General features: G+C 37.5%; 1 protein-coding gene across 2 annotated transcripts in view; it reads left to right on the forward strand.

Moving 5' to 3' along the window:
- WNK3 (WNK lysine deficient protein kinase 3) overlaps positions 1–27,166 on the forward strand; it is a 192,030-nt gene that overhangs the window by 128,436 nt on the left and 36,428 nt on the right. Inside the window, exons 14-22 of one of the 2 annotated variants that reach the window (XM_011991993.1) lie at positions 1,169–1,324; positions 1,406–1,457; positions 2,719–2,856; positions 3,217–4,154; positions 13,364–13,595; positions 13,989–14,119; positions 14,986–15,596; positions 19,474–19,685; positions 24,270–24,299. In XM_011991993.1, the coding sequence (XP_011847383.1) occupies positions 1,169–1,324; positions 1,406–1,457; positions 2,719–2,856; positions 3,217–4,154; positions 13,364–13,595; positions 13,989–14,119; positions 14,986–15,596; positions 19,474–19,685; positions 24,270–24,299 (2,500 nt within the window). The remainder of the gene's footprint in view (positions 1–1,168; positions 1,325–1,405; positions 1,458–2,718; positions 2,857–3,216; positions 4,155–13,363; positions 13,596–13,988; positions 14,120–14,985; positions 15,597–19,473; positions 19,686–24,269; positions 24,300–27,166) is intronic. The other variant, XM_011991994.1, reaches the window with a different exon arrangement.

The raw sequence follows: 27,166 nt of genomic DNA on the forward strand, positions 1-27,166 counted from the left end.
CTCAGCCTCCCGAGTAGCTGGGACTACAGGCGCCCGCCACCTCGCCCGGCTAGTTTTGTATTCTTTTTAGTAGAGACGGCGTTTTACCGTGTTAGCCAGGATGGTCTCGATCTCCTGACCTCGTGATCCGCCCATCTTGGCCTCCCAAAGTGCTGGGATTACAGGCTTGAGCCACCACGCCCGGCTAATTTTTGTATTTTTAACAGAGACGAGATTTTACCATGTTGACCAGGCTGGTCTCGAACTCCTGACCTCAGGTGATCCACTCACCTCGGCCTCCCAAAGTGCTGGGATTATAGGCATGAGCCACCGTGCCCAACCTTCCAAGCTATTCTTTATTTTCTTTGAAGATGTTTCATTTGTGGTTTGTGATTTAAAAGCTTTTGGGTTTGGACATCTTAGTTTTAAACATTGCCTCAGTTATATTCTTCAAATAACCAATTTATAGAATGACATATTTTTTTAAATGCTGGTTCCTTCTCTGGTAGGTAGTGCCAATCTGAGAAATGTTGGTAGTCTCAAATAGAATTATTTAATGTATTCTTTGGCATTTGTTGCTGGTCTTTGTGAATTCTATTGTTACACTTGGATTTAGATACTTAATTTTAATTTTCTTCTTTTTTTTTTTTCTTTTTCTTTTTTTTTTTTTTTTTGAGACAGAGTTTTGCTCTTGTTGCCCAGGCTGTAGTGCAATGGCGCGATGTCAGCTCACCGTAACCTCCGCCTCCCGGGCTCAAGCAATTATCCTGCCTCAGCCTCCCAAGTAGCCGGGATTACAGGCACCCGCCACCCCACCCGGTTAATTTTGTATTTTTAGTAGAAACAGGGTTTCACCATGTTGGTCAGGCTGGTCTCGAACTCCTGACTTCAGGTGATCCACCCGCCTCAGCCTCCCAAAGTGCTGGGATTACAGGCATGAGCCACCGTACCTGGCTAATTTTGTATTTTTAATAGAGACAGGGTTTCTCCATGTTGGTCAGGCTGGTCTCGAACTCCCGACCGCACGTGATCTGCCCGCTTCGGTCTCCCAAACTGGGATTACAGGCATTAGCCACTGTGCCTGGCCCAATTTTCTTTCTTTACGTGGTAGTCACTATTTATATAATATTATAACTTTGAATAAACTACATTCACTCTCATGAATAGACTTACTTTTACTTTTGGGCAGGTTGAAGATAACTTTGTGCTGGAAAGTGAGAAAGAAAAGTTTGTGGAAGAATTGAGAGCTATTGTAGGTCAAGCCCAGGAGATCCTTCATGTCCACTCTGCCACAGAAAGAGCCATTGGAGTTGATTCTATTACTGTGGACTCCAACAGTAGCCAGGTGAGAACAATTGTTTAGCAAACAGATCTTCTCAGATATGAATCAGGAACATTTTAATTTATCTATTCATTTTTAATTCAGACAGGGTCATCTGAACAAGTACAGATAAATTCTACATCTACTCAAACCAGCAGTAAGTATATTTAGTAAAATTTACCATTTGGTTTTTGAAGCAAGACATTTGAAAACTTTTAACACACCTTCATTGGGAAAGATGTTAGCCAATAAATTAATTTGGTAACTTATTAGTGTAGGTTTTCTCACACCTTGAAAGGCCGAGAGGTAATAATCCATCCCCTGACTTTTCCTCAAGTGTTGGTTCTTTATCTGATTGATTTATTTTTGAGTTGTTGGGTGGTAATGTTACCAGAAAAGCAGTCACAGTATTGATGACCTTAAATGGCATAACTGTTTGAAACTTAAGTAGTAAGTTATTTTTTTCTGATTTGAGATGGATAGAAACTTTTTAACAAAAGTCATCATTTTCTAAGTTTGCCTCATGTTTCAATAGTCATTCATATCTTGATTTTATTCTACTAACGATGAATGATGTGCTTCTACTTGCTCTGGTCACTGATAACTTTTAGTAAATCAGATGCCAGATAAACCTCCAGAAACGAAAACTAGGGTCTTCTGTTTTCTTTTCTGATGACTTTATCTTTCCATTCTTCTCAGGTATATTAAAGAGTGTCTGGGAGGGGGATAAGAGCCATAGACAAATGAGCACCCCTGAAGAAATTACAGGAACATAAAGAAGCAAAAGGTGGTGTGGGAGTATTAGAAGCAGATACCATTATCCTGAAATTTAGTTTGACTGTGTTATAATGCAGAGTCCTCCTATATCTTATTTTTCTGGTTAGCCAAGATCTGAGTAGGTTTCTGACTGACAAAGTTGGGTAAAGTTTAAAAGAGAATTACTTATTTGAGTACGTTTACAAAGTAGCAGTTAAGATGTAGGGGTTTATTTTACTTTATTTTTTAAAATGTCATACAGTAAAACTGACTCCTTTTTCTTTTGGTGTACACTTCTGTAAATTTTAATACATATATAGATTTATATAAGCACTATCATAATTAGGATACAGAATAGGAGATACAGGTTTTAATGGGAAAAGTGCTGTCAGTTTTTTCAAAGAGTACCCTGTTTCTAATTACTATTGATGCAATATTTGTTTCAGTAGAATCTAAAATCCTTCTCTAAAGATATTGTGTGCTTAGTACTTCAGACTTTTTGTCAGTATTGAGAGGGCTGGTCTTATCAATTACATATATTCTAGTACTATTAGAAATGGAGATACAAGGCAAATTGTTTATTTAACCTGGCTTCTTCAGTCAATAAGGTAAATAAATTGAAAATCGCTTAGCATATTATTTTTTGCTAATTATTTCTGCAGATGAATCTGCTCCTCAGTCATCCCCGGTTGGTCGGTGGCGATTCTGTATCAATCAGACGATAAGAAACCGTGAGACTCAGTCTCCTCCTTCTCTTCAGCATTCCATGTCTTCGGTTCCTGGCCTATATCCACTTCCTAGTAAGCTTTTCTTCTCTGCCACTTTGTCCGGACTCAAAGGATGGGATGCAAAATACATATGATATCTTTAACTGGTTTCCATGGGAATTTTATGCTTATGAGAATTTTCATAAGCTTTTTTGAAGACATTAATAGTAGGATACAACTTAAGCCATTTCCTATTTAATATTTATGAGAAAAAAGGAAAATATTATTTTCCTTGCCAGGTTGAATTCTGTGTGTTTTGAGTCTTATTTACAAGAGTACTTTCACACAGGTTCTCATTTGCCTCTTTCTCCTCCTGTTCCTTTTGACTTAGGGCACTAGTCTATGCTTTGTACTTATCAGTACGTGCTTAGCCATTCTTTATTATTGTTCCAGGTCCAAAAAACACAAGTAATAAGGAGATACCACGGGACACACTGCTCACTATAGAAAATAATCCATGCCACCGTGCACTTTTCACCTCCAAATCAGAACACAAGGATGTGGTTGATGGTAAGATTTCTGAATGTGCTAGCGTAGAAACCAAGCAGCCAGCTATACTTTATCAAGTGGAAGATAACAGGCAGATAATGGCACCAGTTACTAATAGTTGCAGTTACTCTACTACTTCAGTTCATGCAGTTCGAGCTGAATGTGAGGGACTCACCAAACAAGCAAGCATATTCATACCTGTGTATCCATGTCACCAAACTGCCAGTCAGGCTGATGCACTTATGTCCCATCCTGGCGAATCAACTCAGACTGCTGGTAACTCTCTTACAACTCTGGCGTTTGATCAAAAGCCTCAAACCTTATCAGTACAGCAGCCAGCTATGGATGCAGAGTGTATTTCCCAAGAAGGAGAAACTACAGTGAACACTGAAGCAAGTTCTCCAAAGACAGTCATTCCCACTCAGACCCCTGGCCTTGAACCAACTACCCTTCAACCCACTACTGTCCTGGAATCAGATGGAGAAAGACCTCCAAAACTGGAGTTTGCAGACAACCGAATTAAAACTCTGGATGAAAAATTAAGAAACTTGCTCTATCAGGAGCACAGCATCTCTAGCATCTATCCCGAGAGTCAGAAGGATACCCAAAGCATAGACTCTCCATTTTCTTCCTCTGCTGAAGATACCCTCTCCTGTCCAGTGACAGAAGTCATAGCCATCAGTCACTGTGGAATTCAAGATAGCCCTGTACAATCCCCTAATTTCCAACAGACAGGCTCTAAGCTTCTGTCTAATGTGGCTGCAAGTCAGCCTGCTAATGTATCAGTGTTCAAAAGGGACCTGAATGTGATAACTTCTGTACCCAGCGAATTGTGTTTACATGTAAGTATCGTTCTTTCTAACCAATTCCTTATTGTTTTAAAGAAATGCCTTCTCTTCTAAAATTCTGTCCTTTGAAATGAAACGGTCTATGTCACAAGATTCTGAGGTCACAGGTATTTAAGAAGGCCATGACTTAGGCTGCAGTGTTCAGAACCTCTCAGTAGAGATGACAAACTATCTTTGGTAAGAGAGCCCTCTGGTGAATTAGCTAAGAACCTGCAAGCAGTGTCTATATTTGTATTAATGACAGAATGAAAACTGACTCATGGATTGTTTTAGTGGGTAGGAAGAACTTTTAGATTTTCACTTAAAATGCCTGTTATCAGTTTCCTTCTTAAAAAAAAAAAAGTTACGGTTTTTAATTTAATCATGTTTGGGGGGATTTAATTTGACAAAAAAAGAAAAGAAAGTAAAATCATCATTAATTTTATCACTTTTTTTTTTTTTTTTTTTTTTTTCCCAACCCTAGACGGAGTCTTGCTCTGTCTCCTAGGCTGGAGTGCAGTGGCACGATCTCGGTCTGCCTCCCGGGTTCAAGCAATTCTCCTGCCTCAGCCTCCTGAGTAGCTGGGATTACAGACACGTGCCACCATGCCTGGCTAATTGTATTAGTAGAGACGGGATTTCACCATGTTGGCCAGGCGGGTCTCAAACTCTTGACCTCGTGATCCACCCGCCTTGGCCTCCAAAGTGCTGGGATTACAGGCGTGAGACACTGTGCCTGACCTGACTTATTTTTTGAGTTATATAATGTGGGAACTTTAATTTTCCTTTTCTGCCCCTTCAGATCACAGAAGTAATCACTAATAATTCGGTGCTTATCTTTCTTGACTTTTCTTAAGCTTATACAGATCTATTTACATACATATAACATTTTATTCATAAAAATACTGTGCTGTATACATACTGGTCTGCAACTTAATTTTTTCATTTTACAGTAGATCATGGACATCTTTCTAAATCTTTATCACTATCTTTTTGTCATTTTTGTTATATAAGTAATAATATATACTTGTACATAGTATATATGTACTATGTACAAGTAAAATCCACCCCATCCCCAAACCTATAGACACAGCTGTTAACAAATCTTTCCAGACATGATTTTAATTAATATACAAATATTTATAAAGATATACTTTTTATATATGATACATTGTATCTTTATATAGATATATAGATACATGTTAATATTTATATAAATATATTTATTTACATATATGCTATTCTGCATTTTTTTCATTTATGGGTATCCATGTCAGTACACATAGTTCCATCTTACTCAACTTTTTGAAACAACTGCATAATATTCCACTGATACAATTTAAATATCTTTTAAATTTTTAAATTATTTTAAGTAATAAATAAATATCACATAATGTGATGTGAATCTTAAGAAATGAACTGTTATTTCTGTCATTTAAACTTTGTTGCTTGAAGGAGACTCTCCCAAGTGTCAAGGTCAAATGGATTCTTTTATTTGTTTCAAGTGTCTGTTGCTATATCTGGATCATACTTAGCTGCCACTGTTTCTGGTGTTGTGGAATCCTTTTTTCCCCTAAAATACTTCTATGAGTAATATTTTCAAATATATTGCATGGAGATCCTATTTGGTATTCTTTTGCCTGTCTAAAAATGTCTTTATATTGCTTCACACTTGATTGACTAAGTACAGATGGTAGGATCAGAATTTTTTCTTCTCAATTGAGAATACATTGTTTTATTGTCTTTTATTAGCCTTGCTGATGAGAGTGATTTCAGTTGTTTATCATTCACTTGTAGGTAACCTGTTTTTACTCTAGACCACTGCAATGCTCTAGTACTTTTTACAATGTGGAAATGTTCTGTATCTGCATTATCCAATACAGTAACCACTAACCAGATATGACTATTGAGCACTTGAAATGTGGCTAGTGCAACTGAGGGCCTGAATTTTTAATTTAATTTGATTTAATTAATTTAAATTTAGACAGCCACATGTGATTAGTGGCTGCTGTATTCAGTTAGCACAGGTCTAGTTGCTTTTAGGAAACTATCTTAGGGTTCTGATTATCAGACTCTATCTTGGTATATTGCTTTTCCATTCATTTTGTATATCACTTTTGTGGATGTTTCAAATTTGAAGATGTGTGTCTTTTTCAGCTCCAGTAACTTTATTTTCATTTCTTATTTTTCTTCCCCTTCATTGTCTTGCTTATTTCCATTTGGAAATCGTAGGAGATATATGGCCTCTTGGATTATTCCCCATGTTTCTTAACAGCTTGCTCTCACTTTTAATTTCATTTTTTAAAACCTTATGTTCTCAGATATGTCTTCAGTTTTTTTTTTTTCTTTTTAAATTTCAGATCACTCTCTTGGTATTCAGCTGTATCCAGTTAATTTTTCATTTGGCAGTCATGAATTGGATTTTTTAAATCGTTCTTATTCTTGGCTCCATTTTCATAGCAACCTATTTTTGCATGTATTTTTCTTCCAAGCTTTTTTCTCAGAAAACTGACAAAATATTAACTCTAAAATATATAAAGAATGCTTACAAATCATTGAGAAAAGATCAGACAACTCAGTGGAAGAATAGCCAAAGCATGTGAACGTGCATTTCACAGAAGTGGAAATATAAATGCCTGCTAAACATGTGAAAAGATTTTCAACTTTCTTAGTAATGAGAGAAAGGCAAAACTTTACAGAAAAATAGTTTTTGCTAATTAGACTAGCAAATATTAAAGAAATTGATGGCCAGGCGCGGTAATTTTCATTTTATCTTGGTAGGAATAAAATCAGTACAGCCTACCTGGAGGGCAGTTTAGCACTGTGAAAGTTAGAAATGTGTACATTCCTGTGACTGAGCTATGTCACTGTCAAATTCTACCTGAGAGAAGCATTTGCACATATGAACAAAGGAACATGTATAAGAATGTTCAGTGTAACATTGTTTGTTTATTTGTAACAGGAAAGGATTCACAAACAAGTTTAAATATTTATAAATAGAAATTGAGGGACATTGATACTATGAAGCAATTTAAAAGCATGAAGTAGACCTATAAATATATGTTAGCTCTTATCATCTTTATTTTATCATGGACATATCTCCAGGAAAAATCATCAGGAAAAATATATGCAGAATAATTCAGACAGTATGATGAGGTGTGTGTATGTGTGTGTGTCTGTGTGTGTGTTTGTATGTATGTGTATGTGTGTGTGTGTTTTTGAGACAGGGTCTCTGTTACCCAGGCTGGAGTGCAGTGGCATGATCGTGGCGCACTGTAACCTCAACCTCCTGAGTTTAGGTGATCCCCTTGCCTCAGCCTGCCAAGTAGCTGGGACTACAAGTGCATGCTACCATGCTTGGCTCATTTTTAAACTTTTTGTAGAGACGTGGGCTTGCAATGTTGCCCAGGCTGGTTTTGAACTCCTGGCCTCAAGTGATGCTCCTGCCTTGGTCTCCCAAAACAGTGGGATTACAGGTATGAGCCACCACACCTGGCCTGTATTTTCAAAAAGGAACACACACACACACACATATATATATGTACATAAATTTACAAAAAAGTTCTGAAAAGATAAATTGATATTAGTGGATGTCTTCCAGAGGGGACTGGGAAGGAGGGTTGTTACAGAGATTTTTGTTTTATCTAATGGCTTAGATATTTTACAGAAAACAGTCATTCATGTTATAAACCAAAAAGTATCTAAGGCAGATCTCAATCAATTTAGAATTTTATTTTGCCAAGGTTAGGGACATGTCTAGAAGAGAGAAAACATGGAATCACGGATACAGTCTATAGTCTGTGCCTTTCTCCAAAGATGATTTTGAGGGCTTCAATATTTAAAGGGGAAAAGCAAGCTGGAGGGGAAAGAGGGAGGTTATGGTAATCCACATGTTGCAAGAGAAAAGGAGCAGGTAGGAGAATAATCAATTATGTATTCATCTCACAATTTTGCTCAGTAAATCAGCACTTTACATAAGATAAGGTGAACATAGGGTAGCTACCTCTGGAGATATTTAACCTTTTATTTGTAGCTGTTTGCTTAGGAACAAAATGAAATGCAGTTTCTTGCATGACTCAGATTTCAGCTTAACTTTTTTCTTTTTGGCATAGTGAATTAGGGTCCTGAGTTTTTGTTTGCCTTTCACAATGTATTACTTGTGATATTTTTTAAAATGAAAACATTCTTATTGAAACACAGCGTTAGAAAGAAAACAGCTTTTGAACCCCACAAACCAGTTTCAAAATCTTGCTTTGCCATTTACTAGGTAATACTAGGCAAATTATCTACACCCTTTACCCAGCCTTAATTTCCTCATCTGTAAAATCAAGATAATAGTACCTACTTAAAGGGCTACTGGATGCCTTTGGTATATTCTCCTTATTGTTTATTAATCTATTTCATATTCTTTGTGCTCTATAAATATGGAAACTTGTCTTGTGATTTCTTAGAATTTTAACTATTTTACAGTGTTCGATCCAGTGACATTAAATATATTCACAAGGTTGTGTATCCATCACCATTATCTAGTTCCAGAACTTTTTCATCACCCCAACAAAAGAAACTTTATACCCATTAAGCAGTCATTATTCATTCTCCCTTCCCCCTTGCCCCTTGCAACCACAAATCTGCTTTCTGTCAGTATAGATTTGCTTATGCTAGATATTTCATATAAATGGAACCATACAGTATATGGCCTTTGTGTCTGGTTTCTTTCACTTAGCATAATGTTTCAAGGTTCATATTCCATTTTATGGCTATACTGCATTTTGTTTATCCATTCATTGGTTGATGGACATTAGGTTGTTTCTACCTTTTGGCTGTTGTGAATAGTGCTGCTACGAACATTCGTATAAAGTATTCATATGAGTTCCTGTTTTCAGTTCTCTGAGGCATATGGTAATTCTACATTTAACTTTTTGAAGAACCACCAAACTCTTTTCTAAAGTAGCCACACCATTTTACATTCCCACCAGCAGAATGTGAGGGTTCCAATTTGTCTACATGCTTACCAACACTTGTTTTCCAATTTTTTGTTCATAGCCATCTTGGTGAGTATAAAGTGGTATTCTTATTGTGGTCTTGATTTGCATTTGCTTAATAGCTAGTGGTGTTGAGAATCTTTTCACATGCTTGTTGGCCATCTGTATATCTTCTTAGGAGAAATGTCTATTCGAGTCCTTTGCCTATTTTTTAATTGGGTTGTTGTTTGTGTTGTTGAATTGTAAGAATTCTTTATATGTGTGGCTGGGCGTGGTGGCTCAAGCCTGTAATCCCAAAACAGGGAAGCCAAGGCAGTAAGATCGCTTGAGGCCAGGAGCTGAAGACCAGCCTGGTCAACATAGTGAGATCCCAATCTCTATAAAATAAAATTAAAAAATCTTTATATATTCTGGATGCTATGTCTTTATTAAATATTTTATTTGTGAATATTTTCTCCCATTCTGTAGGGTTGTCTTTTCACTCTCTTGATAGTATCCTTTAATGCACAAAAGTTTTTTATTTTGTTGAAGTCTGATTATCTACTTTTTCTTGTATTGCTTTGTTAGCTCTTATAATTAGGTATTTGATATATGTTGAGTTGATTTTTGTATATGTACGAGACAAGGGTCCAGCTTCATTCTTTTGCATTTGGATATCCAGTTGTTCAGCACCATTTGGTGAAGAAACTATTCTTTCCCCCATTGAATGGTCTTGGCAGTCTTGTAAATATCAATTGACTATAGATGTATGGATTTATTTCTGGACTCTTAATTCTATTTGTCAATCCCAATATCTATCCTTATGCCAGTAGCAAAAGGACAGTGTTTTGATTACTGTAGTTTTATAGTATATTTGGAAATCAGGAAATGCGAGTCCTCCAATTTTGTTCTTTTTAAATATTTTTTGGCTATTCAGGGTCCCGTGTGATTCCATAGAAATTTTAGTATAAGCTTTTCTATTCCTGTGAAAAAGGCCATTGGGGTTTTGATAGGGATTGCATTGAATCTGTAGGTCACTTTGTGGACTGTTGACAGATTAAGTCTTCCTATTCATGAACTTTCTATTTATTTCAGTATTCTTGAATTTCTTTCATTAATGTTTTGTAGTTTTCAGTGTATAAGACTGTCACTCCTTGGTTAAATATATTCCTAAGTATTTTCTTATTGTTATTAGAAATGGAATTGTTTTCTTAATTTCTGTTTTGGATTCTTCATTGCTAGCATATAAAAATAAAACTGATTTTTATGTGCTGATGTATCCTCCAACTTTACTGAGTTTGTTTATTAGCTCCAATAACTTTTAGTGGATTATTTTGGATTTTCTATATATAAGATCATGTCAACTGTGAATAGAGATAGTTTTATTTCTTCATTTCCTATTTTTCTTATATACAAACTTTTTTTTTTTCTTTTTTGAGACAGAGTCTTACTGTGTCACCCAGGTTGGAGTGCAATGGGATGATTTCAGCTCACTGCAACCTCCGCTTCCACTTCCCAGGTTCAAGCAATTCTCCTGCCTCAGCCTCCCAGGTAGCTGGGATTATAGGCACTCACCACCATGCCCAGCTAATTTTCATATTTTTAGTAGAGATGAGGTTTCACCATGTTGACCAGGCTGGTCTGGAACTCCTGACCTCAGATGATCCACCCGCCTCAGCCTCCAAAGGGCTGGGATTATAAGCATAAGCCACCATGCCCAGCTCTTATCTATAAACTTCTCATGCTTTCCATTTGTTTGTCCTTTTGCTTTTTGTACTGGCATAATTTCTCAATTTTTAAGCTGTTGCATCACCTATTCAGCTATTTTTTGTGTCAAGTATTATATTGTTTTAATTTCTAGTAACTGTAGTTCATTCCTTTCTTTATAGATGTAGTATATTCACACATCTCTCTGAATATATTAGTCTTATTCTATGTTATTAATGCTATTTCCTTGGCTATCCTGTTTGCCAAGTTTAGTATTTTCTTATAATGTTAGTTTTCCCTTGGTGTTTAGTGATTCTTAGTTGTGTTCTCGTCTTTTTCACTCATGAGATTCCTTGTTCATCTGTCTGTGTTTTATGTAATTACTGTAACCTTCCTTCAGTAATTGTGGGAAAGGTATGGGACATCCTCTCTGGCACTGTATTTTGTAACTTATCTCTAATGCTGCCTGGAGGGTGGCCCAGTAGCTAGTCTCCAAAGGTAGGAGGGCTTACCTTTCTTCCTGGATGTTGTCTCCTCCCTACGTTGTTGACCTCTCTCTTGGCCACAAACCTTTTCCTCTTACTACTCTTATTTGGGGGCACATGCCTCTGCTGCCCTTTGCTTGGTGTGGAGGTGGGGACAGAACTGCCTGCCTGTTCCTTCTTTGTTATTCCCAGTCAGTTCATTCTTCCATTCAGTGAATATCTCTTTAGCAGTGAATAAGTCAAAACCTCTGTTTTTGTGGAGCTCACATCTAGTAGAAGAAAATGGGATACTAAAACTATATATGGTAGTCAGGGAAGGACTTGTATGTGGTGGTGATAGTCATAGATAGAGAACTGTTCAGGGAACCAAGAGAAGGCCAGCAAACAGGAGAACATTAAGAAATAACGTTGAAAGAGACAGAAGGTAGATCTGATAGAGTTTTGTAAGCATTCTAGCCTACCACTCATCTTTTTGGTTGGCCAGGGTTCTCTCCTGCTGCCCATATCAGCCACCCAAGTTTGCAGCATTTTGAAACAATTCCTACATATGTCATGGTCTGCTTTTTCCTCTCTCAGTCATGTATGCATGTGTCTATGTCTGTTTTCCTGTTGTGTCTGTAAATTTGGATTGATAAGGAAGGCTAGAACAAATATTTAATTTGCCATCTTGATCCGGTTACTACATATTAAAATTCTTTTCTGTAATTTCAGTGGGACCAATGTAACATTTTCTAAATTGTAATACTAATTTTTTTCTCATCATGAAACTTATTGTTACTGGTTTAAAATGAGACTGCAGAAAATAAAAACTGATTGCTTACAATTTATGCCCTGACCTGCCGTAAGTTTGTTTTTGTTTTTTTGTTTTTTTGTTTTGAGACAAGAGTTTCGTTCTTGTTGCCCAGGCTGGAGTGCAATGGTGCGATCTCGGCTCATTGCAACCTCTGCCTCTGGGTTCTAGCGATTCTCCTGCCTCAGCCTCCCAAGTAGCTGGGATTACAGGCACGCACCACCACGACAGGCTAATTTTGTATATTTAGTAGAGACGGGGTTTTACCATGTTGGCCAGGCTGGTCTCGAACTCCTGACCTCAGGTTATCTGCCTGCCTCAGCCTCCCAAAATGCTGGCATTACAGGCATGAGCCACTGCACCCGGCCCTGCCCTAAGTATTAATAATGCTTACCCAACACATCATACTTCCTGCCAGTAGGCTATCTTCCTTCAGGCAAATGCTAAATCCCATTCTTTGTGCTTTTATATATTTTTTTAATCTTCTAGATTAGTAGTGACCCTTCTCATGTTTCCCAAAGTATTTGTGGTTGTCTGTGCTAACTTTTCATATTAATTATTATAGAGGATTTATCTTTAAAGCACTCATTTAGATACAACAGTTATATCTGGGGCCCTTTTTGGTGGGGGAGTAGGAGGACAAGAAGAGGGGAGTGATTTTGTAGCCAGGATAGCCTGATGTTAACAAGAATTTTTAGAGCATGATTTTGAAGTAATTTTGATGTCCTTTATAAATTTCCATATGCTTTCATAAAGTAATAAACTTGATTTCCTCATACTTCTCTGTAAATCTAAGTGCCTCGATATCTTGTTTTTCTCTGTTTGTGTGTTTCAAGCATCTTTAACTGAGTCTCTTAAATAATATAGGCATAAATGAAAAATTTCATGATAATAGCTTGGAGTTTTAGTAACCTTTTTAGTAAACTGGCACATATGAAGGAAATTTTAATTTGATTTTCAGTTTTCAAAGTTTGTATAATGATGAAAAATATTCTGGGGTAGAAGATTAATAATCTCTTTTATTTACTAAAGTCTAAATAATATTTTTAAAGAAACAAGAAGGCTTAATTTTTGTAAATGGAGTACCTTGGGTTCAGTCTAATATGCTACTATTAATGCAACTAATACATAATACCCTATTTTGGGTTAAAGATCAGTCTGTACAAGAAATTCCGGTGTTATTTTTTTTAAAAAAAGCTTCACCTTACCTAAATTATTACTACTTTGGTTTTTCTCGGTTGTTTTGTTTTGTTTTGTTTTGTTTTGTCTTGTCTCCATTAGGAGATGTCCTCAGATGCTTCACTTCCAGGGGATCCAGAGGCCTATCCTGCTGCTGTGTCAAGCGGTGGAGCCATTCATCTGCAGACAGGAGGTGGATATTTTGGCCTAAGCTTTACTTGTCCTAGTCTCAAAAATCCTATTAGCAAGAAATCCTGGACTCGCAAATTAAAAAGCTGGGCATACAGGCTACGGCAGTCAACCAGCTTTTTCAAGAGATCAAAAGTCCGTCAAGGTAGTGTGCTTACAGTCAGGGACATAGACTAGGTAACATCACTTTTCATTTACTTATTTTTTTGTTGTTCATATACAAATCTTGCCACTTTTTCCACGTAGCCCATGTATGTGACATGTCCCATTAATGTCATTGCCGTTTTATTTTTTCCTTTTGTAACTAATTTGGTTTTCCAGTTATTCATTTCATATAGATACTAAGTCTTGGGATAAATCTTGCAATGTCTGATTTAGACTTAGGGACTTATACGATGTTGCTTATTACATTAACACCTTTTAATTGTCTAGCAGGAGTTAAGCTTTTTCTACTTTTCTTCATTTTTGGTAATGTAAACAAATTTAGTCTTAACAAACAATTTTCTCTTTTCTACTTACAATTTGGCAAAACTTGCAGTGGAAACAGAAGAGATGAGATCAGCAATTGCTCCTGATCCCATTCCTCTGACACGGGAGTCTACAGCTGATACTAGGGCTTTGAATAGATGTAAAGCGATGAGTGGATCATTTCAGCGGGGTCGGTTCCAGGTTTGTGTCTTTGATTGAATCTTTATCTACAAGGGCATTATAAAACATAACAGCCACTGGAGATCTTGGTCTGTAGATGATACTTCCATTTTTGTTTTTTGTTTTTTTGTTTACTGAGATGGAGTTTCACTCTTGTTGCCCAAGTTGGAGTGCAATGGCATGATCTTAGCTCACTGCAACCTCTGTCTCCTTGGTTCAAGCGATTCTGCTGCCTCAGCCTCCCGAGTAGCTGGGATTACAAGTGCACGCCACCACGCCTGGCTAATTTTTTGTATTTTTATTAGAAACGGGGTTTCACCTTGTTAGCCAGGCTGGTCTTCAACTCCGGACCTCAGGTGATCCACCCGCCTCGGCCTCCCAAAGTACTGGGATTATAGGCGTGAGCCACCATGCCCGGCTGATGATACTTACTTTAAATGTAGATCATTGTCATATTTAATTTGTTCACCTTCCATGCATCCCCTCACTTTTTGAAGCCATCAGTAAAGATGAGTCTACAGAAATGGAGATTTTAGTGGCTGGTAGAGATCACAGAAATAGTTTTTTTTTTTTCTTTTTTTTTTTTTTTTTTTTTTTTTTTTTTTTTTTTTTTTTTTTTTTTTTTTTTTTTTTTTTTTTTGGCGGGTGGGTGGGTCCTCTTTTATAAATGTAATTTCACGTCTTTTAGAATCTCAGCAACTCTAATTGTGGAATTTTATTTGAGCAATATGATGCCCACTCTCTTTACCCAAGGGGCCTGTTTGAAAGAGTGAATTTGAGGGTATAGATTAAATTTTTAAGTTTTGCTAGTATCAATACATATACATCACAGCAGACCATCTACTTGTCTGTGCTATGCTAACCACTTTTACATTTTTATATCTCAGGTGATTACAATTCCTCAGCAGTCAGCAAAAGTGACATCTTTTGGAATAGAACACATATCAGTGTTCAGTGAGACAAACCATTCTAGTGAAGAAGCCTTTATTGAAACAGCAAAGTCTCAGTTGGTAGAAATAGAACCTGCCACACAAAATCCCAAAACTTCGTTTTCTTCTGAGAAGTTACAAGCTCTTCAGGAAACCTGTAAAGAAAATAAAGGAGTTCCCAAACAAGGTGACAACTTCTTATCTTTCAGTGCAGCTTGTGAGACTGATGTATCTTCAGTGACCCCAGAAAAGGAATTGGAAGAAACTTCAGCCACAGGAAGTAGCATGCAGTCTGGATCTGAACTGTTGCTTAAAGAGAGAGAGATGTTGACTGCTGGGAAACAGCCTAGCTCTGATAGTGAATTTTCAGCCAGTCTTGCTGGCAGTGGAAAGTCAGTGGCAAAGACTGGTCCAGAGAGTGATCAGTGCTTACTACACCATGAAGAACAAGCTTATGCTCAAACACAGAGTTCACTCTTCTATTCACCATCTTCCCCAATGAGCAGTGATGATGAATCAGAAATAGAGGATGAGGACTTGAAGGTGGAGCTTCAAAGATTACGAGAAAAGTAAGGACTGTTTCTCTTTTGTCACAAATCTGGTTGCCCTGGGTTTTATAGAACTTAGTATTTGATTGGTAACTAATTTAGGATTGTTGACATTTTAATGATTGAAAACTACAAAGAATGCTAATGCTAAACATTTATGAATGAGAAAAAGTTCTTATATATAAAATGTTTTCATAGTCTCAAGACTATTACAGTTGCTTATTTACCAATATGATTTAATTACTCCTTTTGTTAACCTTTACAGTCCTTAAGGACTTTTGGTTTTAGATTTTACAACTATTCTTATATAATTTCACATTTGATAAGTAAACAGCTGATTTATTATAATCAGAGATAGTGGTTCATCTTCTTTAGGAAAAGGTAAGATACTTTCAAGATCAAGCTTATTATTTGGTGACTGAGGTAATCAACCTTCACTAGTGAGATTATGATAATATATTTTGTCAATAGAATGCTGTTTTGTATTTAGTTTTATAAAATAGGTCATTTTAAAAAAAGAAATTCAAGCCAGCTGGGCATGGTGGCTCATGCCTGTAATCTCAGCACTTTAGGAGGCAGAGGCAGGTGGATCACCTGAGGTCAGGAGTTCGAGACTGGCCTGGCCAACATTTTGAAACCTTGTCTCTACTTAAAAAAAAAAAAACCATACAAAAATTAGCCAGGCATAGTAGCAGATGCCTGTACTCCCAGCTACTTGGGAGGCTGAGGCAGGAGAATTGCTTGAGCCTGGGAGGTGGAGGTTGCAGTGAGCCCAGATTGTGCGCCACTGCACTCCAGCCTGGGTACCAGAGCAAGACTTTGTCTAAAAAAAAAAAAGAAAGAAAGAAAAAAAAGAAATTCATATTAAGTTGCTGAATTCTAATTCTATCCACGTGGTTCAAAATTCAAAAGGTACAAAAGGGTAACCAGTAGTCTCCCTCCTAGCACTGCAGCTGAACTACCCAGGTTCTCTCCTTACACACAATAAATATTACCTGTTTCTTGTATATCCAGTTAGTCTATAACCGTACAAACAAATATGCATATTTCATTCTTTGTTCCCCCAAATAGTAACTTACACTGCAAGACTGTTCTTATATCTTGGTTTTCTTTACCATTTCATGGTATCTTGGATATATACCTGTATCATTATATTTTTGACTGTTTCAAAGTATTCCAGTATATGCATATACTCATAAGTTAATTACTAGCCTCCTATTGATGACCCCATGCCATTACTTTGAAAAGTTGAAACCAACTCTAGCAATTTTTTAATGTATCTTATGCTTTAGAGAATTTCTGCACTGTTCTGGAACTTAATTTGTAAAGCAGGGAGAACCAGGGAGGACTAAAAATATAGGCATGTAAAAAGCTGGATTTGGCTGGGCGCAGTGGCTCATGTCTGTAATCCCAGCACTTTAGGAGGCCGACGTGGGTGGATCACCTGAGGTCAGGAGTTTGAGACCAGCCTAGCCAACATGGCAAAACCCCGTCTCTACTAAAAATACAAAAATTAGCTGGACGTGGTGGCGCCTGTAATCCCACCTACTCAGGAGGCTGAGGCAGGGAGAACTACTTGAATCTTGGAGGCGGAGGTTGCAGTGAGCTGAGATCACACCACTGCACTCCAGCCTGGGTGACAGAGCGAGACTCCATCTCAAAAAATAAAATAAAAAGCTGGATTTTAGTCAAGTTCTTACAAGCTTGAATAATGCTCCATTTGGATGCTGTGTTTGAGTGCTTCAAGAATTAAAGCAGGTTAAAATCCTTGGAAATTTCTTAGTTTCTAAGGCCTTGCCTCGAGGAGGAAAAAAACCCAAAACTGTCATTCCAGTGATAGATAATTATAATATATTCTCTCTAACTTGTTTCAGTGTTTTTGACTTGAGCTTGCAAGAAAATTGTGAATATATACTTTAAATATTCATCACCAGAAGGCTGATATTCCACTTTAAAATATATATACAGGCTTGACATTACATTATGTATATGTCAACTTATATATTAAGTACTATACAGTATATGTACACTGATACTTTTTATAATAAAAGTTATTAAAGCAGTTTCATATTTGTGATGTAAGTATTCTATTGCTGGTTTTTTGTTTGTTTGTTTTTCTGTTTGTTTTTTGTTTTTTTGTTTTTTTGAGACGGAGTTTTGCTCTGTCGCCCTGGCTGGAGTGCAGTGGCGCGATCTCAGCTCACTGCAAGCTCTGCCTCCTGAGTTCATGCCATTCTCCTGCCTCAGCCTCCTGAGTAGCTGGGACTACAGGCGCCCGCCACCATGCCCAGCTAATTTTTTGTATTTTTAGTAGAGATAGGGTTTCACCGTGTTAGCCAGGATGGTCTTAATCTCCTGGTCTCGTGACCCGCCTGCCTCGGCCCCCAAAGTGCTGGGATTACAGGCATGAGCCATTGTGCCCGGCCTTCTATTGCTGTTTTTAATGGTTCTTTTAAACCATTGTCAAATGACTGGTAGCTTTTGTAGCTGGCTAGTTTTTTGTAACTGGCTGGTTGTGAATATGTACTTAATTTTGAATGTGAGACATGAATTCTCATAACCTCATATAACACAAGACCTGGAAAGGATCTTTTATTTTGAGACAGAGTCTTACTGTGTTGCCCAGGCTGGAGTGCAGTGGTGCAGTTGTGGATCATTGTAGCCTCTACCTCCTGGGCTCAAACCATCCTCCCACCTCAGCCTCCCAAGTGTCTGGGCCTACAGACATGTAACACATCCAGCTAATATTTAAATTTTTTTGTAGAGATGAGGTCTCCCTGTGTTGCCCAGGCTGGTCTCAGACTTCTAGCCTCAGGCCATCCTCCTGTCTCAGCCTCCCAGAGTGCTGGGATTACAGGCATGAGACACCGTGCCTGGCCTAGAAGGGATCTTAAAAAATAATTTATTCTGCCTTCAGTGTTCTTTTAGCATTATGGTTTCTTCACCAATTTTTATTTATTCTTTCTTTTATTACTATTACAATTATTATTATTAAGACGAGGTCTTGCTCTGTCGCCCAGGCTGGAGTGCAGTGGTGCTGTCATGGCTCACTGAAGCCTCTACCTTTGGCTCAAGAGATCTACCTGCCTCAGCATCCCAAGATGCTTGTACTACAGGCACATGCCACCATACCTGGCTGATTTTTTTTTTTTTTTTTTTTCAGAGAGATAGGGTCTCACTATGTTGTCTAGGCTGGTATCAAACTCCTGGGCTCAAGCGATCCTCCTGTCTTAGCCTCCCACAGGCGTGAGCCACTGCGTCTGGCAAAAATGTTAATATTATTAATACTATTTGACTTTACATTTTGTTTTACTGACTTTCACTGTATTTCAATTTTAGAAATTTGTTCATCTTTTTCTTCATGAGTGATTATTATAGTTTAATGTTATGCTTAGGAAGGCATTTTCCGCTTCCCCTCTGGAAATTGTGAAAATACTCTGTGTTTCCCCCATTCTTTCCTCCCTCCCTCCCTCCCTTCCTTCCTCTTTGACAGGGTCTCTCTCTGTCACCCAGTCTGGAGTGCAGTGGTGTGATCTTGGCTCACTGCAGCCTTGAATTCCTGGGCTCAAGTGATCCTCCCACCTCAGCCTTTTGAGTAACTGGGACTACAGGCATGCACCACCATGCCCAGCTAATTTTTTTTTTATTTTTTTTTTAAGAGAGATAGGGTCTCCCTACGTTACCCAGGCTTGTCTCGAATTTCTAGCCTCAAACAATACTCCTGCCTTGGCTCCCCAAAGTGCTGGGATTATGGACGTAAGCCATTGTGCCCAGTCTCTATTTCCCCATTCTTAATCTAAATTCCTTGTTAAACTTTACTTATACTGGTGTAGAGTTTCTTGGCTCATCTTTATGGAGCCAGTGCCATTAAAATGCTTTTTGCATGATTTTCATTCAGACACATTCAGGAGGTGGTAAATCTTCAAACCCAGCAGAATAAGGAGCTGCAGGAGCTCTATGAACGCCTTCGGTCAATTAAAGATAGCAAAACCCAATCTACTGAGATTCCTTTGCCACCTGCATCACCACGTCGACCAAGATCTTTCAAAAGCAAACTTCGAAGCCGCCCCCAGTCCTTGACACATGTGGACAATGGCATAGTTGCTACAGGTAAATCGGTCATAAAAGTAATTTTTTAAAAATCTAGTCCAAGATTAGCAAAATGAGAAAAATGATTATAATACAATTTATTTTTAATTAGGCTAAAATAATTTAAAGAAGTACACATTATTCTGAGATTATTTTCTGTTTTTGGTGTTAAATGTCCTTTTATGTAATAATGATTAGGATAATTGATAGACTGTAGAGAGAAGCTGAGTGTGCTTCATACTTTTATTTGGAAAACCAGCAGCTGGAAGCCCAATGCCAATCCCCACAGTAATTTTTGAAATGTTATCAGTCAGTGGGAACTTCTGGTCTAGCATTTAGAGTTTGTTGGAGAGTTTGTTGGTAACAAGATAATCTTAAAAATACACTTGGCCGGGCACAGTGGCGCACGCCTGTAATCCCCACACTTTGGGAGGCTGAGGTGGGCCTATCTTCTGAGGTCAGGAGTTCAAGACCAGCCTAGCTAACATGGCAAAACCCCATCTTTACCTAAAATACAAAAATTAGCTGGGTGTGGTGGCAGGCGCCTGTAATCCCAACTACTCAGGAGGCTGAAGTGGGAGAATTGCTTGAACCCAGGAAGCGGAGGTTGCAGTGAGCCGAGATTGCACCATTGCACTCCAGTCTGGGTGACAAGTGCGAAACCCCATCTAAAATACATATATATATATTTTCTCTGGCCAGGGGCGGTGGCTCACACCTGTAATCCCAGCACTTTGGGACTGTAATCCCAGCACTTTGGGAGGCTCAGGCAAGTGGATCACCTGAGGTCAGGAGTTCGAGACCAGCCTGACCAACATGGTGAAACCCCATCTCTACTAAAAATACACAATTAGCTGGGCGTGGTGGCTTGTTCCTATAATCCCAGCTACTTGGGAGGCTGAGACAGGAGAATCGCTTGAACCTGGGAGATAGAGGTTGCAGTGAGCCGAGATCATGCCATTGCACTCTAGCCTGTGCAACAAGAATGAAACTCCGTGTCAAAAAAAGAAATGTATACATGTATCTACACTTATGCTCTTATCTGAAGAGATCTTCATTTATTAGTTATAAGAATATTAGTAAAATATACTTCTTTGACTTTGAAAAGTAGGAGCATCAGTCTCTACTTAACTAATAAAGAAGTTGTTAATCAGGTCAGGCCTCTTTGGTTATTTGTGCATAGTCAAGGTGGGGGTTAAGGATGTATTGTAAGGACATAAGTGAAATCCCAGCAGAACTTGTCGTAGGCAAAATAATTCCCCCACAAAACGTCCATGTGCAAATCCCTGAAACTTGTGACCATGGTAGGATATATGGCAAAGTCTCGAGAATTAAGCTTGCAGGTGGGATTAAAGTTGCTAATCTGCTGACTCTAAGATAGGGAGATTATCCTGGATTATCCAGGTAGGTCCAGTGTAATCACTAGGATCTTTAAAAGTAGAAGAGAAGAAACACAGAAGAGTCAGAGAAAAGGGAAACAGTGTCAGAAAGGTGCAACATTGCTCTCTTTGAAGATGGAGGAAGAGTGCCACAGACCAAGGAATGGAGGCAACTTCTGGAAGCTGGAAAGGCCAGGGAACAGACCTCTGCTTTAGCCTTCAGAAGGAACACAGCCCTGGCAACACCTTGATTTTAGGCCACTGAGGCCCATGTTAGGCTTGTAACCTAGAGAACTATAAGATCAATCAATTTGTGTTGTTTGAAGCCACTAAGTTTTTGGCAATTAGTTACAACAACAATAGACAACTAATACAGAACCCAAGAACAGGAACTGTACTTGGATGATCTTGTAAAGACAGAATTAAAGGGTAGACTTAGATTGAAGGCAGCTCTGGGGATTTAATAGCAGAAGTACATGAACCTTCAGTCTGATACAGTATCACTAATAGCTATACTTTATTTTATTCTGTTGCATTCCCAAATGGCTTCATTTTATGCATAGTTTCTGCTTTCCCAAAACTGGTTGTTAGATAACATTGGTTACTCGTGATCCCAAAGCATTCTTTCACTTTCAGGTCCTTATTTAACTGACCTTTGTTAGATTCCAGGGACAGAAAATTTGACTGTCCCTGCTCATCTTTTTCATGCGAAGAAATGGGTCAGAGCCATTGCCTGGCCTATAGTTGGGCTGTTCTACAGTCAGGTGTCCACCTGTTTCTAAGTAAGCATGGCCAGAGAAGTACGATCTCATGGTAAAAACATGTCTCTGGAGACTGTCTTTGGGATTCCTCAACTTATTTTGTGTTATAATGGATGTACCACAGTTTGTTTATCCATTCACCAGTTGGAGGACATTTGGGTTGTTTGTAATTTGGGGTTTTACAAATAAAGCTCCCGTAAATAGTCACATACAGCTTTCTGGGTGAACATAAGTTTTCAGATCACTTGGATGAAATACCCAGAAATGAGATTGCTGCATCATATGGTATGCATATTTTACATTTTTAAAAAACAAACCATTTTCCCAAGCAGCTGTATCATTTTACATTTTGTCAGCAATGTGCGAGACTTCCAGTTTTTCTGATGTTCTTCAGCACTTGGTGTTACTAGTATTCTTTTTTTTAGCCAATGGAATAGGTATTTGGTGATATAAAGTGATTATTTTATTATAATTTTCATTCCCCTAATGGTTAGTGATGTTGAGCATTTTTTTCTTGTACTTATTTGTGTTCTGTGTATCCTCTGTGGTAAACTGTTTGTTCAAGTCTGTTGCTATTTTTTTGTATCCTGTTTTATTTTTAATTGAAATTTTCATTGAGATAATTGTCGATTTACATGCAGTTAAATAATACAGAGGAATCCTATGTACCTGTGTATCCTTCACTCAGTTTATCCCAAAGGCAACAATTTTTGTCATTTTAGAAAATTAGGTTGTTGGTTTTCATATGGTTGATTTTTGAGAGTTTTTTTCTATATTTTTGATAAAAATCCTTTGTAGGACATATGATTTACAAATATATTATTCGAGTCTGTAGCTTGTCTTTTCATTCTTTTTTTTTTTTTTTGGAGACAAAGTCTTTCTCTGTTTTCCAGGCTGGAGTGCAGTGGTGCAATCTCGGCTCACTGTAAGCTCCGCCTCCCAGGTTCACGCCGTTCTCCTGCCTCAGCCTCCCAAGTAGCTGGGACTACAGGTGCCTGCCACTATGTCCGGCTAATTTTTTGTGTTTTTAGTAGAGAGGGGGTTTCACTGCGTTAGCCAGGATGGTCTTGATCTCCTGACCTCGTAATCCACCCACCTCGGCCTCCCAAAGTGCTGGGATTACAGGCATGAGCCACCGTGCCCGGCCTCATTTCATTCTCTTAACAGTATCATTGGCAGAGCAAAAGTTTATGATTTTAATAAAGTATACTTTATCAAATTTTTTAAAACTTGTGATTTTGGTGTAATATTTAAGAACTCTGGCTAAACACAGGTCACAAAGATTTTCCTCTGTGTTTTCTCCTAAAAGTTTAATAGTTTTATGTTTACATTTAGATTTATGACACATTTGGAATTACTTTTTGTATAAGGTGTGAGGTTTTGGGTGAGGTTCTTTTTTGCATACTGATATTCAATTATTACATTACCATTTGTGGAAGAGACCGTCCTTTCTCCATTGAATAGCTTTTGTACCTTTTTGAAAAATCAATTAGCCATATATGTGTCAATCTTTTTCTGCACTCTTTATTCTGTTCCAGTTAATCTATATGTCTGTCCTTTCACCAATACCACACTATTTTGATTATTGTAGTTTTACAGCAACTTTTAAAATTATTATTGTCAAAATTAGGTATTATGTTTCCTGAAACTTTGTTTTTTTCAAAACTGTTTTAGCTACTCTACTTCCTCTTCCTTTTCTTATAAATTTTAGAATCAACTTGACTAAATCTAAACAAATCCTGTTGTGATTTTTATTGGAATTATGTTAAATCTATATATCAGTTTGGGGAGAATTGACACTTTTACTGTGCTGAGTCTTCCAATCAATAAATGTAGGATATCTCTCCTTTTTTTGTCTTTTTTTAACTCTTATTTTAGGCTGAGGGGTACATATGCAGGTTTGTTATATAGGCACATTGCATGTCATGGGGCTTTGGTGTACAGTTTATTTCTCCAGGTCTTCTTAGATATGTTTTATCTGCTTTTTATAGTTTTCAGCTTACAGATCCTATATGTGTTTTGTTTTATTTATACCTAAGGATTTCTTTTATTTCTACAGAGTTTTCAATCATATATTGGTAGAGAAATATGATTAATAATAACCTTACATCTGAAGATTTTGCTAAACATATTTGTTCTAGAAGTTTTCTTATAAATTATTTGGGATTTTATGAGTGAGCAATTATGTCCTCTGCGAATACAGACTTTTTTGTTTCTCCCTTTTCAATCTTTATGCCTTTTATTTCTTCTTCTTATTGTACAAGCTAAAACTTTATATTGGACATCCTTGCCTTGTTCTTCCAAGGAGAAAGCCTTCTGTCTTTTGCCATAAATTACAATGTTAACTGTAAGTTTTTGTAGATGCCCTTTATTAATTTAAGTTCAATAAGTATATTGGTTTACAATTTTCATCTTTTTTTATATTTTGAAAATTTTGATATTATCTTTTTCTGGTTTGATATCAGGGAAAACCTGCCTTATAAATGAGTTGGAAAGTAAGTATTTCTTTTGCTTCTTTACTTTTAATTTTTTTAAAAAATTACAGTTTTATTGAGATATTTCACATATCATAATGTTCACTCATTTAACTAATACAATTTACAGACTTGTGCAGCTATTATCACAATTTGATTTTGGAATATTTTCAACATTCCACAAAGAAACATGTACATATTCATAGTCATCCCTCATTGTAGCTCCACTACCCCAAACCCCCAACCACAGGCCCCAGGCAACCACAAATCTGCTTTCTATTTCTATAGATTTGCCTATGCTGAAACATTTCGTATCAATACAGTTACACGATATGTGGTTTTGTGACTGGCTTCTTATAATGTTTTTGGGAGTCAAACATTTTATAACATTTATCAGTACTTCGTTTTTTATTGCTGCATAATACTAAAATGTATGTTTATCCATTAGAACACTTTCATCACCTCAAAAAGAAACCCCTTTTCTATGAGTAGTAGCTCCCCCATTTATTCCCGCTTCCCCCATTCTCCAGCCTCATCAATCACTAAAGTATTTTTTGTCTCTATAGATTTGCCTGCTCTTTTTTGGGAGGCCAAGGCAGGAGGATTGCTTGAGCCCAGGAGTTTGAGACCAGCCTAGGCAACTAAGTGAGACCCTGTCTCTATAAAAAAATTAGCCAGGCATGGTGGCACACGCCCGTAGTCCCAGCTACTCAGAAGGCTGAGACAGGAGGACTACTTGAGCCTAAGAGGTTAAGGCTGCAGTGATCTATGTTCACGCCATTACACTCCAGCCTGGGCAACAGAGCAAGACCTGTCTCAAAAAAATAAAATAAATAAAATAAATAAAATAAAATGAGATTTGCCTACTCTGGACAGTTCATGTAAATGGAATCATACATTATGTGGTCTTTTGTGACTTTTTTCACTTAGCATAGTATTTACAAAGTTTAACCGTGTTGTAACATGTATTGGTACTTCATTTCTTTTTGTTGCCAAATAATACTCCATTGTATGGATATGCCACATTTTATTCATTCATCAGTGGTTAGACATTTGTGTTGTTTTCTATTTTTTTTTTTTTTGCTATTATGAATAATGCTGCTATGAACAGTTGTGTTCAAATGTTTATGTGGACATAACGTTTTCATTTCTCTTGGATAGATATGTAGGAGTGGAATTGCTGGATGACATGGGAACTCTATGTTTAATCTTTTGAGGAATTACCAGACTATTTTTCCAAAATAGCTGCACCATTTTACAGTCCCACCAGCAGGGCATGAGGGTTCAACAACTCAACAATAAAAGATTCAAAAATCCAATTTTAAAATGGGCAAAAGATTCAAATAGGCATTTTTCTAAAGGAGATATATGAATGACTGATAAATACATGAAAAGATGTTCCATAACATTAGTTATTGAGGAAATGTAAATTAAAGGCACAATGAGATGTAACTTTATACCCACTTAAAATGGCTGAAATTTAAAAAGGCAATCCCCAAGGACATAGGACATATGAGGCAAAAAAAAAAAAAAATTGTTTTAAGACAGGAACAAGTGTTGGAGAGAATGTAGAGAAATTGTTGAGTTGTGAGTATTTATATGTTCCAGGGACTAGAGCCTTACTGGATATGATTTTGCAAATATTATCTCCTATTCTTGGATTGTCTTTTCACTTTCTTGATAGTGTCTTTTGAAGCACAAAAAGTTTTTAACGGTTTTAAAATCTAATCTGTTTCTTTTCTTTTGTTGCTTGTGCTTTTACTGTCATATCTAAAATTCCATTGGCTCACCATTGACTCTATAATAATTGAAAAGAAAGAGAAAAAAGAAAAAAAATTATTGCCTAATTTAAGGTCATGAATTATTCCTATAATTTCTTTTTTGTTTGTTTGTTTGTTTTGTTTTGTTTTGAGATAGAGTCTCACTGTGTTGCCCAGGCTCGAGTGCAGTTGTGCTATCTTGGCTCACTGCAACCTCCGCCTCCTGGGTTCAAGCGATTCTCCTGCCTCAGCCTCCTAAGTAGCTGGGAATACAGGCGCATGCCACCACACCCCACTAATTTTTTATTTTTAGTAGAGATGGGGTTTCACCATGTTGGCCAGGCTGGTCTCAAAATCCTGACCTCAGGTGATCCGCCCACCTCGGCCTCCCAAAGTGCTGGGATTACAGGCGTGAGCCACTGTGCCCGGCCTATTTCTGTAATCTTAATTCTATTCCATTGATTTCTGTGTCTGTCCTTACGCCAATCGCATACTGTCTTGATTCCTGTAGCTTATCATGTGTTTTGAAAGTGTAAATTGAGTTCTCTAAATTTGTTCTCTTTCATGATTGTTTTGACTATTCTGGGTAATTTGAATTTTCATATAAATTTTAGAATCAGCTTGTCAATTTCTGGGAAAAAACAGTTGGAATTTAGATAGGGTATTGAATCTATATATCAATTTGGGGAGTATTGTTATCTTTAAAATGTTGTCTTCCAATCCGTGAACATGGGATATATTTCTGTCTATTTAGATTGTCTTTAAATATCTTTCTTTTCTCTTTTCTTTTCTTTTCCTTTCTTTTCTTTTCTTTCTGAAACAGAGTCTCTCTCTGTCGCCCAGACTGGAGTGCAGTGGCATGATCTCAGCTTCCTGCAAGCTGGGATTACAGATGTGCACTACCACACCTGGCTAGTTTTTCTATTTTTAGTAGAGACAGGGTTTTGCCATATTGGCCAGGCTGGTCTTGAACTCCTGGCCTCACGTGATCCACCCGCCTCAGCCTCCCAAAGTGCTGAGATTACAGTCGTGAGCCAGCATACCCAGCCAGGTTGTCTTTAAATTTCTTTCAGCAATCATCTTTAGTTTTTAGTGTACAGGTCTTATGCTTCTTTATTATTATTATTA

The sequence above is a fragment of the Mandrillus leucophaeus genome, unplaced genomic scaffold, assembly GCF_000951045.1.
Source record: "Mandrillus leucophaeus isolate KB7577 unplaced genomic scaffold, Mleu.le_1.0 Scaffold400, whole genome shotgun sequence".
Lineage (NCBI taxonomy): Eukaryota > Metazoa > Chordata > Mammalia > Primates > Cercopithecidae > Mandrillus > Mandrillus leucophaeus.